The sequence below is a fragment of the Egretta garzetta genome, unplaced genomic scaffold, assembly GCF_000687185.1.
Source record: "Egretta garzetta isolate BGI_Z169 unplaced genomic scaffold, ASM68718v1 scaffold447, whole genome shotgun sequence".
NCBI lineage: Eukaryota > Metazoa > Chordata > Aves > Pelecaniformes > Ardeidae > Egretta > Egretta garzetta.
This window is the reverse complement of record NW_009260397.1, coordinates 3,512,303-3,526,854: the sequence shown is the minus strand read 5'-3', so window position 1 is coordinate 3,526,854 and position 14,552 is coordinate 3,512,303. Positions and strand designations below refer to the sequence as shown.

At 36.2% G+C, this 14,552-nt stretch overlaps 1 protein-coding gene across 2 annotated transcripts in view; it reads right to left on the bottom strand.

Moving 5' to 3' along the window:
* The window catches only part of GLT1D1 (glycosyltransferase 1 domain containing 1), a 49,425-nt gene that overhangs the window by 21,396 nt on the left and 13,477 nt on the right, over nucleotides 1-14,552 (bottom strand). The window contains exons 5-8 of one of the 2 annotated variants that reach the window (XM_035898601.1): nucleotides 14,283-14,319; nucleotides 13,017-13,073; nucleotides 3,682-3,777; nucleotides 2,619-2,668 (exon numbers count right to left, since the gene is read on the bottom strand). In XM_035898601.1, the coding sequence (XP_035754494.1) occupies nucleotides 2,619-2,668; nucleotides 3,682-3,777; nucleotides 13,017-13,073; nucleotides 14,283-14,319 (240 nt within the window). The remainder of the gene's footprint in view (nucleotides 1-2,618; nucleotides 2,669-3,681; nucleotides 3,778-13,016; nucleotides 13,074-14,282; nucleotides 14,320-14,552) is intronic. The other variant, XM_035898602.1, reaches the window with a different exon arrangement.

Below are 14,552 nucleotides of genomic sequence, written 5' to 3'. Positions count from 1 at the left end.
ATGGAAGCAAAGCAGAAATGAGTGTGTGGGCCTTTTTGTTCTTTATAATCTTAATTAATATAATCTTAATGTGCTTTTTAAAAAATATTCACAATAAACGTGATTTGCTTCACAGTTAATGGCACTGATTTTCTTAAGATTTTGTGGTTTGAGCAGTACCATGAATAAGAAAAGTAGAGCTAAATACCAATAGAGCTGAGATTTATTTTCGTCCTTTAGCAATATTTTAGTACTATGGGAGAAATATGTTTTTAAATTTTTTAAGGAGGTTCAGTCCTTGATCCCACCTACGCACTGCCACAGGGTTATTTCTGGTAGCTTACTGTAAAGATGTTAGCTTATGAAAAAGTGAAGCAAATTTAAAAAGATGACTAAAATGTTTAAAATCCTCACTGGAGGCAGCAAGTGCATCTTTTGATTCTAAAGCACAGCTTCATTCCACCTGCTCTAGATTTGCCTTCCACACCAGTTCACTTCCAAATCATTTTGTGTATTAGCATGGAAAAAATGCAGATAAAATAAAGATGTAAAAACAATGTCCAAAATTTACAAAGAACAAAACCAAATGAGAAAATAGAAAAATAGTTCTTATTTGCCCATTCAGACTTTATTTATTTTCTTGTTAAAACAGACTGCCTGCAAGTTTTCAGGTTCATGTGAAGATGAATCAGAGATGAGACTTACAGAGAGACACAAAGACATTACCCAGATGAAACAGCGAAGCTCTTAGTACCCTTTCAGCGTCAGCAAGAGTTTGTTTCAGCTGCCTACTCATACCTCTTCCACTGGTTAGATTAGGACTACAGGCTGACTTTTTAAGACTTCTGCTGCTATGGATATACATCTAGCACAATTGATTTCTTTCTCTCAAGTTCCACAATTAGTTGTTGGTTTAGCATAAGGTATGGTCCCTTGACATAGGTAACATACTAGAAGCAGAAGCTGCAGGACAGTCTCGCTGCAGCTCCCCCTGGGCTGGGCTGTGGGAATGAACCTCATTTTGCACAGAATTAGGAGAAGCACTTTAGTGGCTCAGAGGCATCTTCCCCCCTCTCCCTCACCAATTTACAGTGCAGTTGCTAGTGTTGAGTATCTGGCCCACAGCAAATACTGTGCTACCAAATGTTTAGGTAGGGTATTGGGTAGACTGAGATTTGGGAAATATTAATCTTTCATAGTACTGAAAATAACCATGCATTTTGTAGTTTTGCACTTTTTCAGTACTGTACTTAACAGCAATCATAAGAACATTCACATGTTCATGGACAGTTCCTTTCTAAAGGCCTCAGTGAAAAGAAAGCATTAGAAGTTGTAACTTCCAAATTTCTTAAACAAGACCGTTATGACTTGAGGGGGAAAAAATGAAATCTCACATTACTTTTACTAAAATACATATAATTCATTCGGTAGGAATGATACCAAAATCTAAGCTCAATCTGAGATGTGGACATATAAGAACAACTGCATTTCGGATTTTATTTATTTTATTCAACCCCACCTTCCTTCTCAGGTATCTGTAACCCAGGCTTTAGTTCACACAGGTTCTAAATGTGAAACAGACTTCACCAATTTTATTTGTCAGCTCAAGCTCTGTCCTTGCTGTCTGGTGTCAGACAGAAACCTAACATCATTTTGCACCTGCTGACAACTGTTAATTGTGTATGAATTGAGACTACCAGAAATGGCATCAAAATCTAAATGGAATGGAACAAAGACGCAATCCTCCACGTGAACAAAAGATGTAAGAACAGGGATAATGAGCATCTGATATCACCTTCACAGTACTAAAAATCCTTATTAACAATACCTTCTAAAACAACTTTTCTAGCTGGCAACTGTTGCCTTTCAAAATATTTGATAGTTTTATTTATAAATTATTCATATTGAAATAGGCATTTCTAATATTTTATTTCCAAGAGTTCACATTTTTAGGACTTTCTGATTCTCTAAAAATGTTGTACTATCCCACAGGTATAAAAACAGAAGCCAATATTAGAATCCAAATATTCTGATACTTTATCTTCAGAAGTTGTCTCTATAGACAAATGAAACACTAAATGTTTTATTCTAAGAGACCATAATGGATTAATAGCATTATCAAGTGATGTGCTTGAGCTAGACATAAAATTATAGTAACCCAGCTGCAAATGCCCTTTATAAAACTAGCCCAAGTCTCCTAAAGAAAAAAAAAATCAGTATATGTAAAAAATCTACAGCTGCTGTAAACTATTTTAGTGCTACTGATAACAGTTTGCATTAATAAAAACCTAACTGAATAGAGTTGGGCTATCTCAGTGCCTGTCCTCTTAGAAAAACCCTCTTAGCTGCCTCCCCTTTTGCAAAAAGCTGAGCACATGCTGAGTGAGGAGGTCTTTTGGCTGACAGCAGAACTCTGAACTTTGGAAGTCCAAGCACTGCAATCACTTCCACTTCCACAGTTTAGACCTGATATGAAGAGCCTCTACAACTGCTAGGTTTGCCCCTTCTTATCTCTGTAACAGTTAGAAGTCCCTTGACTCAGGTTCAGTTTGTAAAGAACTACTGCAATATTCAGATGCGAGTAAATGGAAGCATTTAGGAATAAACATACAAATAAAATAAAAATCGGAACAACTTACCGCAGGTCCAACTATGCCCAGATGGACACTGGGATCCTTTCTGTGCCAGTCTAAAACAGAAGAACATCATCTTGTTTTATTAAACAAAATTATTAATTTTTAATTTAATTTAATACTTTCTCTGAAATCAATGTAAATAAGTGCATGAATAAAGAAGAATTAGGCAAATATTGTATTACTACTTAAAAGACTGAGTGTGTACCAGACTTCATGCTCAGCCCTCATTATTCCTCAGAATTCAGATGATTAGCATATCTGAAAGTTAGTATTTAGCATTTCTGCTTCATGCAGTCTCTTACGACTCCAGGTTTATTTAACTAAGCTCAGATATTAATTTTGAATAATCTCAAGAGAACAATGCTCTACATAATGCAGTGACTCTGGTCACTAAGACAACGTTTTTTCAAATTTTTTCCTATGTAAAGGAACATGTGGAAGCAACTGCAACCATTACATATAATACTCAGTTAAATGCACAAGAAAAATCTGCTGCTCTTTCAATACCAGAATAGAACAAAACCAGTTACTTGACTTTAATAAACTACATTTGTTACTAAGCACCACAAGGTGGTAAAGGCTTATAAAAGTAAGCTGAGCAGTGGAGGCTAAATTTCCAACTTGGAATACCTGAATCTTTTACAGACACAAACAGAACCTGGCAAAACATTCACCTACATGACTACAAGAAAACTTCAGCCTAGTTTATGGTTTGAGCCATAACGATGGGCAGTAAAATTGGCTTGTCACTTCAGTGATATTAATTAACACAAATGCAAATCAGTGTTAACAGCCACAGGACGGTAAGATAAAAGTTATTCTGAAGTAGGTGAACTCTTCTTTTGTCTTCCATTATTTTTGTATGTAACAGCAGAATAGCTTTCCCAGCAAGTAAAATCATCAAATATTGCTTTGATTTTAATACTCTGTTTTCTTTTTTAAAATGTAAATATGCTATCAAGTTTTCTGTAATGAATAAACCAGCTTGTGCCAAACTTAGAAACATTGAAAAAAATGCATCTGAATCCAGGGACAAAACAACAGTATTCAAATAGCAGGTACCTACCTGAAAATACATCTACTAAATACAGAGGGTCTTTGACTCTTCGAAGTCCGCATACCAAAAGAAACATATGTAAACTGCCTTTATCTGTAGGAATGTCTGAAACAAATAATTTTAAAAGTCTGAATGCAGATAAAAAAAGATAAACCCTCCAAATTGTTTCATGAATGAGCATATAAAGTGGTAATAACAGCAATAGGGTCGATTCTGAAAAGTTCTCATTATTCCCTCTGTTTCTTGCTCTCACATCAATCCCCAAATCAACTTAGCGGAGAACTTAATCATGCACATCATTTTATAGAGCACAGGAGTTTATTTTCAGAGGCAGTGAATGTGCAGGATTTGGAGAAACGGCCGGTGGCCAGTACTCTTGAACACCAGACCCCAGCTTTGACTGACAAGGCAACCACACAAATCAGTGTGTTTCTCAGTTTTTCTACCCATAAGAAGAAAAAAAATTGCATCCATGTAATAACACCTGTTTCAAGGATATTGTGAGGTTTAGTTAATCAAAGGGTGTAGGGATTAGAGCTCTTGTTCTGACACTTTGTTATAAAAGATCAGATAAATGTCCCATAGTTATCTGTCTCTAACATGCTAGTGCTGCTACAGAATAATTAACTGGAAGTTAAATTATTGCAAAACATTTATTTTAACCTTATTTCTAAGAAATACAAATGAAAATTAATTTGGGAAAAAAAGTGTCGGAGCTTTTAACATTGAAAAATCTCTCTTCAAATACACAGCAACAACCCATAAAAAATAATTTTGTAGGCTATATTAGAAAAAGAAGATCTGATGTATGATATTGCAGTTGCCATTGGCTCTATGACAGCCCAATTAACTCAGAACATACTTCTGGAGAAGGGTCACTATGTGATGAACTTTGGTAAAATGTGTTTATGATAAAACAACATAATTCACAAATTGCTGAAAGAACACACATAACAACAACATAATTTAATAAACAATAGAGGGGTTGAAATGTTCACGTTTGATTTACAGTACTGAACAAATCAGTTTGCTGTCCTTCAGTTCACCTATTTATTGAGCTCACAGCAAGGATGGATGACACGTATTATCTAACACCAGGCAGCTCAACAAAGAGCATCAAGCTGCTGCTCTTCAGCAGCAGGCTGTTTGTGGGACACTTTAATGCCTGGGTCCCACGCCGAGGCTCTGTCACAGAGCTACCAGGAGGGCCACGCTGCCAGGTCAGAATGACCGTCATGGGATTTATGATTAGCAGGGGAAGGCAGCGGGACAGTTGTGGTGGCAGCATGATCTGCTGCTACTCATCTCCACCAGCTGCAGGACCAACTCAGCTGCTTATACAGCATCACTGAATCGCTGCCATTTCTAAGACCACTCAAACTTGGTACTAGCTTACGTTTCCTCATGGTATAACTTAACTGCAGGGTCTGCTCCAGGCCCTGGAAGACACATGCCAGGAATATCTCCCTTCATGCCAAGGAACTGGATTAACATGAGCTCTGCATCAAACCTCTATTTCGCGGGAGGGGGAGAATCAAGAGAGTAGCGATTCATGATATACTCAAGTGCTATTGCTTTTAAAATTAAAATCCAGTTCAGGGACTTTTAAATGCTCCCTGTCACAGGGTTCATTACTGAGTCTGTTTCATTTAACTTAAACAGCTTGAGTTGTCAAGAGTGGCTGCAGCAGACAACAGTAAGTAATATTTTACTGGTTATTGGACCAAGAAATAATTTGTAATTTGTAACACACAAACATTTGGATTGAAAAAGTGATTCTTCTGGTGCAATAGGCCATTAATACTGTTTGTTTTTAAGACACGCAGCAGTGGTTTCAATTCATGACAAACTCGCGCACAAAAAAAATTACTAGAAAGCGTCAGCAAAATTCAGACTGCATTTTAACTATCCATATGGCACAAATATTCATTTTAAATTATGAACTCTCACCTATCGATGTTCAGCTTTGGCTATTTTGGAATAACTTAAAGCTGGTGCTGAAGCTCAGTCAGACAGTAGTGAGAAACCAGGTCTTCCTGTTCTCACGTCGAGACTACAGAATGACTGCACTCTTGATGTGACAGTACACTAACCAACATTAACTGTGCTTGAAATAACTGCTTCTTTTTCTCTTTTAACATCTTTTTGTTTCTATCTTAATAGCTTTCAGTTTTTTCATTTGATTAGATAAGGGTTTAAAGTGCTCTGACTATGAGAAGCCCTAAATGACCGGCTCTGTGCAGTCCTGACTGCCATTCTGCTCCTGTATGAAATCCTGAACCCGAAGCGGCCCTACAGACAGTAATTGTAATTTGCAATCTGCATTTTGCCATTCAGTTCCTGGGGCATTTAAAGATACTTGTCCCAGGAATCTCATCAGTAACAGTCTAATTATTTCACTAGTGAAATTACCAGAAATAATATCAATGAAAATAGCCCGCTTATTTGACCCTTATTATTTTGAAAAGACATTCACAAGCTTGAACTCTCACTGCAGACTATCACCTCCATGCAACTTTACAAAGTCCTACTTGTCTATCCTGAAATTTTATGCACTCTTCTCTGAAATAGCAGATATTGGATACACTGGACTACAGACTGGATCCTACATGGCATTTCTAAAAACGGTGATAGAAGGGCTAGCCAAAAAAAGATTTCCTTCTGCCATTCATTTTAGTGAAGTGAGAATCAGTGGTAGTCTTATTTTATTGTATGCTGTAGATCTTAGTCATCACCTAATTCATTTTTAGAGGCAGACTTTCCCGACTCAATCCACTTAGAAGCATATAAAGACATTCCTGAGAAGATGCATTACCAGCACATCACTGCCACTGTTTAGCGCTGGGAGTTTACTCATTCTCTGTCTACTTAAGATCAAGCTTCAGCAGCACTTGTGTATCTTGTTAGCTTTCTGCTCATTCACTGAAAATGGTTAAATTCACACATCAAGATGATGCCTGCATCATTTTTTTCCCCACCTGTTGCTTCCTCAAGCCTTGCTAGCACCCCTGCTGTGAAAAAGAAAAAAAAAAAGCGCCACCATTTCTACAGGAAAGCATTTTCATATGCTTTGTCCTCATGTGAACGCTGAAAAGGGGAACATATTAAGAGAATAACTGCAATAGCTGTTATTGCCATCAGCTGCGTGAAAACTGGTATTTGAAAGAAGACATTTTTTGTTTTTCCTTGAGCTGAAGCAAGACTTTCAGTATGTGAATTTTTGCTTTCATTCTGCCTTTCCCAGATAGGCTACTTAATCTGCAATAAGATACTACCATCCCGTGGGATTCAGTTCTGTAATGGAAATACATCAACATGGCACAGTCAACTGATTTGCTCTTTTGATACATTCACTGTATCACTATCTTGTTTGAATGACATGCAAAACACCCAAATAATAAAAAAATGCTTGTGTCCATTTCTCCCCGTTTCTGTTAGCGTTATAAAAGCAAAGATTTGAAGCAGCACACTATGCTTCGTTATCTCTTAGCTCATGCCTCCTTCTGTTTGCTTCACAAAGAAAATACAAAATAAAGATTTGTACATAATCACTGGCAATAAAAAAAAAAGACCTCATGGTACATGTTTTCCAGCCATCCTTCAGAATCACTATGCACTAAATGCAAGTCAAGTCTTGCCACTGTAATCAATGTCTCTTTCAGCGTCAAAAATAATTGTTTAATGTCAGTAAGAGATGCTCCTTTAAACATGTGTTGTCAGTATTTGTCTATGGCTGTAGTCTTGATTTGTTGCATTGGCTTTATCTATAAAAAACAGCTGCACATTGGCCACAGCTAGTCTTGAGCCTGCTTAGCAGGTCACCTGTTTAGCAAGATGCGAGAGGTCAAAACAAGAGCAGTGATTGATAGGATTATGAAAACTCATTCCCTCTCATCAGCTTGACTGTATGCTGTCCTGATACGCCACACAGGACCATGGGGGTGGTAACGAATGAACTGCAGGTGAGCTGAAATGAGACAGACACAGTGGAAGATTAAGACTGACATGGAACTCCCACAGTCATGCAACTCCTTTTTCACCATGGAGCAGAGGTAGTATTATGCTGGTCAAAATTGAAACACAGCAATGTAGCATTGGCACTTAAAATTTCAGAGTGGAATTGCATGATCAAAAGGGTATCCAACTGCTGTGCCAGTGTATTTGTTGATAGTAGTAGAACCTGGCACAAAATATATTGGCTCACAGATGAAATGTGATTAATACTCAGGATTCATGTTCTCCTGCTGGCTGCGATTCCGAGCCATGGCATGGCCTAGAGAAAGTTTCTCAGATCTAGCCTTATCCATCTAGACTTACCCATTCATCTGCAAGCAGGTTAATAATTATTTAACATGAAGCAATAGCACTGGGTTTAACTTTCAGTAAACTGTTCTGAGGTCTTTAGTTGCAAGACAGAATGAGAGAATGGAGTATATTAAAAGTGGAAAACATTTTCATAATGTAACACTGGAAATAAGCAGTTTATTATTTAAGATTCCATAGGCTCGTCGTTTGTTCCTTATCTGAAACTGTGTAACTGTTTGTCACATCAACTGTTTTACTATTATGACACACTATGATAGTTTACACTTTGGCCTTCATAAAAATCTGTACTTAGATGCCAGAATAGCAAAACATAAACACAGACAGCTAACACATAAGCCTACATCATTTCTGAACCATTAGTAAGGACATTGTTTCTCTAAGAAAGGCAAGAATAAGTAGGAGCGTTATCTAAACAGATTCTGAAAGAGCAGATTCATTAACTCCACCCCTCTAGGTACTATCAGGAAAAAAAGGTAGTAATCATAGATGTACAGTAAAAATAAATTTATTACCGCAAATCTTTAATCTTACTGCAGGCCTCTAAGTGAATGAGTAATATCAAGCATTAGCTTGCCGAGAGCTAAAGAAGCAGTTTGAGAACATCTTAAGTGAGCAATTTTCTCACCACTTGCTCAAATAAAGAAAATAAAATATTTTTCTTACTTATAAGTCTCTATTATGCTTTTGTAAGGTGTTTTTAAAATCTCTAGAGAGGAGAAAAATACAAAGAGGAACAATGTGATTTTTCATTCAAAGTTACTCTTTTGGACCTGAACCAACAACCTCACAAAGCCAAAGTTCTTAAGATGTGTTCATTCCTTTACAGCTTAACATCCAATTTGTACAGAGGTTAAGTATATTTGATCAAAAATATCAATATTGGACTTACAGGTTATAATTTAGGAGACAAAGACTGCCCAGTAACATAAAAAAAACTGGTCTGCAGTCAAAACATTTCTTATTAATATTAGGTCAAAGATGAACAAAGATTTTAAGATTAATTTTCCAACCCCTAATTTCCAGTTCACTGTTGTGTTCTATGGACCTTTAGAGAACAATACGAAGTCCATAATGCTTGGGCTCGGTCATCCATTTTTGGTTTTGTTCAGAAAAAAAAAAAATCTAAGCCATGACAAGATGGTGAGGGTCAATAACCTTTCTCATTTTCCTTTCTGTTCACTTTGAACCACAGCAGGTCTTTCACTCCTCTTGAAAATTGTCCATCTATCCATCTCCTATGCATCTGAAAGTATTGACTGATCTCCTAGAAAAGGAAATCCATTGGTTTATTGCTGAGATTTCAGTCTCTAAGATGGTTATTTTTTATTTTCTGTCCTACTGCAGTACAGCTTCACCGTGCTGTCTTACTTTACACTGACTCTGAAGTTTCTTTAATTGGAGTCACTGATGACACAGAACTTAGATAATTATTAGCCCAATTAGGTTGTATTTCAGGAACATACTTAGCCACCTGCATATCTCAAACATTTATTAATGTTTTATGAAGTTGAGCTTTTATTTTACAAAGCAATTTGTTTCTTAGAAATTAAGGGGAAGTGGAGGTAATAACTATATCCACAGCGTTTATATAGTGCTATCCATATTCAATAGTGAATAATTGCTAGCATTGCTGATACATTTGTGAAGACAACAGAAGTTAAATGAAGCTGTTAACTTCCAGGGGCAGGCTACTAATCCAGAAAAATCAGACTGCAAAATTCTCCAGCAATCCTTTTTTTCCCCACTTCTTATTATTTCTAACAGATCAGACAACAAAAAAGCTGTATGCTTTCTGATCTGTTGGGGAACACTGCTGCTATCATATCATTATTTCTGTGGTCAGCTATATATCTTCACAAACTTTTACTATTTAATTTTTCTTATATGGGTCTTTTTTTCCAGCATAGCTTTAGGAAAATATAATACCTCTGTAAAACCCTGTCTGTGTCATGACAGGTTATGTAAACTTTTCAAGCCCTGAAAATAGATGTGCGATGAAGCAGAAATTATCCGAGAGTAGAAAAATCAAACTACAAAAGTATATTACATATTTGATAGTGCAATAAGCATCTAATCCTATGATTCTGTGTCACCTTCCAGGAAAGCAGTTTTTAGTCTTATCTGTTGGGTAGACGAGCTTTCTCAGTTCATTAGTATAGACTTTGTTAGTTATCTATGTCTTCTAATCACATGATGTTCAAGTGTTTATTAGGCTTTACATCTTACAAGCTTCAGCCACATTCCACTGGATTCAAAAGGAGCCTTTCATCATGGTATGATGACATCAAGCCTGTCTGTGATCTTAAGTAGCTACGCTCCATCCTTGAGTTAAGTTGTTAGAGAAGATCAGTCTCAGTTTTTGCATTTACTTAGACTGTCTTGTCATTTTCTGCCAATCAATTTTCAGCAAAAGCCTGAACTTTCATTGTCTCTCTCAAGTCTACAGACAGGCATCTAAAATTGCTAACAAAACTGATTATGCTGTGTATAGACTCCTGTATTATAAGGCAAGAGAAAAACATTTTGATCATCTGGTGTGATCTCCAGACTGACACAGGCTGTAGTACTTCCCTAAATAGTCTGAGTTACTAAATATACCAAAAACATTGTCTTCTTGAAATCTGTGTTGAAATCTGCACTTGGTTCAGCTTTTTGGTTTGGCTACTGTTGTTTGCAGTCTCTCATCCACCTAAGGCAAACACTGTGAAGCTGACTGTTAACCAGAATGCAAATTAACTTCAAAAGCTCTTTTTTTGTAGGTAAATGTTTTAACAGCCAGCCACTGATAATACTCTGGCTAGGAGCTAGCACACTAACACTACACAAACATCACCTCTGCAATTCTCAAGTCTGCTACTGAGACTATGAAAAAAATACTAATTCCATGATTTCTGTACTGATACTGTATTGCACTCATAACAATGACAATAAAAAACCTTTCCCAGCACTGCTTCAGTTTGTATTAGGCAATTGCTATTTATTTTAACAACCCAAACTACCAAATGAAATGTACAAAAAGCTGGGATTCCTTAGCTTTTGGTTTAGTACCATTCATATTTGGGGGCTGAGAGTGAGGGTAAAATTATTTGATGCATTCTCCCACTCACTTAAAGCTACCATTAAATTATTTTTGATGCCATTACACTGATTTAAAGAGACTGTTTATGTACTGGTGTTAAATATAACAAATGTTAAAGCTTTTCTATGAGTGAAAAAAAATCAGTACAAAGAATATTCCTAAGAAGTCTATTCTATTAAAAAAGTCTGGAAATATTCTGCAGAGCCTACTTAATTTTGAAGAATAACTTGACAATGTATGGCCTGATGACCAAGGATGTTTAACACTGATGCCTCAAATGTATATAATTTGCATTGTAGGGCACGTGCTATTTCTTTACATTCAGTCCTGGAAATCCTGAATTTGACAAATGTTCAAGGATACGGCTAAAAATACAGGCAAGAGTTACCTGGAGAAATATTTCCCACAACAATCATTACATGCCTTTAGATATGGAGTAGAACTTCATGAAAAAAAGTCTTTTTCAAAAAAAAGAAAAAAAAAAAAAGGCACATAAACGCCATGAGGTGAACAAGATTGGACAGTTTTATCTGCATAAAAGCCAGGGATCTTTTCAAGTGCACTTCACTGTGCAAGCCTACACTATCAAAATGATATTCTTCTGAGCGAAACTGCCTTCTATTTTTGATAGTTTTCTACTGATTGCTCCAAGTTTAGTAGAATTTTAAACACTTTAAAACTGCAAATCGCCGGAAAAGCAATTCAGTGGGAACTCCTAATTAGTCTGTGGTAAGCGCAAAGGTACAGCCAAAAAACCTGCCTCCATGTGCAATATTAAAAGAAGTGGAAATTGTAGGCTGCCACCAGAGATGGAAATAGAAACAAGACTGATAAGATAAATGAGATGAAACAGTCATAAAAAACAATACTGAATAATCTGATGCCAGTTTTCAAGTTATTATTTAACAGGCACAGATGTTAGAGTCACATTTTAGTTTGCTTTGTTTTTACATTATTTATGAACTATTTTACACTTTTGCATTAGTACACATTAGGCAAAAAACTGTCTCTAATATATTAGATGAAATGCACTTTAGGGGGAGCTTCCCCCTCCTCAATCTGTTGACTGCTCTTTTAATCATAAAATGGTTGGACGTTAGATCCAATCAACACTAAGGCTGTGCTAGCAAGTGACAAAGCATTTCACTTCAGAAAACTATTAATCTTAGTGGGGCTGTGCTTGTGTGCCGTGATTTACTGAGAACAAAATAACCTCACAATGCTCAATTTAAAATTGGACACCGGTTTTGAATAATGGCACACGTTTACTGATGTGATAAAGCAATTGAATAGTGAGGAATCATTCATAACAGAGGGAACAGCTGTACTATCAGAGATCAGACTGATGAATGTAATATTGAAATATTTTTACCACAGTAAAATGCCTACAAATTCTTCTTTTGGGGAAAGGCAGCTGTAGCAATTAAAGCATTGCCAAGAACAGGTGACTTTAAATTAGGTCATCTGCCTTATATGTCATTATTCTGGTGAAAACAGAGACAGGCTCTAGATCAAGACCAAATAATAAAACATCAACACATATTTCCCTTCTTCACCACTTCTTCACCTCACCTGCTCTCCTGAAAAAGACACCCACAGTTTCTATCACACGACTGTAAAGCACAGCATGCTCAGGTATTGGTGTTTTGATCTGACTTACCCTCCAAGGGACACTGACCCATATGTCATCACCATTTTATCTTTTGGTGCAATTAAGCCCCAGACAGACCAGAAATCTGGAGGCAGTCTGGGTAGTTTACTAACCAGACTAATCTGATCAATATTCTGCCTGAATCTAATATTAAAAAGTTTTTCATTTTTCATATCATTAAGTCATTTTATTACATAATCGGTCAACCTTCAATTCTAAATTTCTTTCATCATTGACATCTACTAAGAATAAATATAGTAAATAAATTAAAAAAAAAGTGACTTTTACCTGCGTTTTGTAGAAATCTAAACCAGTCAAATGTTTCACTAGGCATAGTCTTAATTCCTGTATTGAAAAAAAGAGAAACACAACATGTTTGATTGGCCCCTGGATGGCTGAACTACAGTTCTGGAAGTCTTGCCCTCAGCAAACAGTATTTCTCTCAAGCACACTGAACTCCATCCACAGCTCTTCGCATCTCAAGCTTTTCTCCTCCCAACAATGTCAGGTTGTCTGCACAATCCTTCCATAGTCATCAGATTGAAATTCAATTCAAAATTTTGCACAATCACAGAGTGTATGAACTTCTGTAGCAACCCAGGGAATTAAGCTCACTTACATCAAGCTAAATTTGGCCTTTTAAAATCTACATACAAGCTAATATTATCTGAGAGAGCATATTATTCCAAACCAGATACAGGTCAGTTGAGACCCAAGTCCTTAACATAAGGAAAAGAAAGTAAATGAAATATTTATCAAAATTCAATATTAATCTAAAATGAACATTAATGTACTTGGTTTGCCTTATGTTAAAGATTAATTATTTTACTAATGAAACTATTTTATTAATTTATTTAATCTCTTAGCTAACTATTACCTCACAAGTGGCTTAAATATAGACTAAATACAGGCTAAACAGACCTCACTATGAGTTATTTCAGCATAGCAATTTTGAAAATAATTTTATTTTCTTTGAAAGTGAAATATACAAAATGAAATGAGTTTTGGAATCTGTAGACAGTTATTTTTAGACAAGTAAAATCAGAAGCTGTAGCTCAAGTAATCACATCTAAAATGCTGAGTTGAGTGTTCCCTAGACTACTCAAGTAATATACTTCGGATTAGATACTTGCTGGGTGTCATTCTGGGAACTCAGCTTAGCATTTACAGGAATCTGGAGCTTCAGAGAATAATCATTCAGCATCTTGCGTGAAATCAGACTGAGGGTCCACTCCTAGGCTGCTAACTTCTGTATGCTTTGGAGGAAGCTTCATGTTACCTTATCTTTCAGATTCCTACTGTAAGGTACGTGGGGAATTTTTTTTTTTTTTTAAAGCACCAAATTAGTTGAAAATGTAGGCTAAGAGACCAAAATACTGCCTCAATTAAAGTCAATGACAAACAGCTCAACCTCAGCGAAGCCAGGACTTCAAACCCCATACCCATTTCAGCAAAATATTTCCAGGGCAAAGAAGGTAAATAAATAAACATACAGGTACTAAACACATGACTCAGAGAAATTGAATGCCTTGGTCAGTATTTCAAAACTCTCACCTTGAGTTTGGACGTATATTTTCTTGCTAGCATCTGGCTTTAAAGAGAAGGAGAAGAAAAGTAACTTTCATAGTTCACCATAAACTATCTGTTCAAGCTTCAACAAAACCCAACTAGTATAACAAAATGTACATCAGCGTGATTTTCTTTTGACTATTAAAAATCAAACCAGACTACTAGAAAGATACATTTAAGTAACGCCAAATGCCAACAGTCAGCAATTTAAATTACATTTACTATGAACATTTACTATCAATTAATCAATTTTGC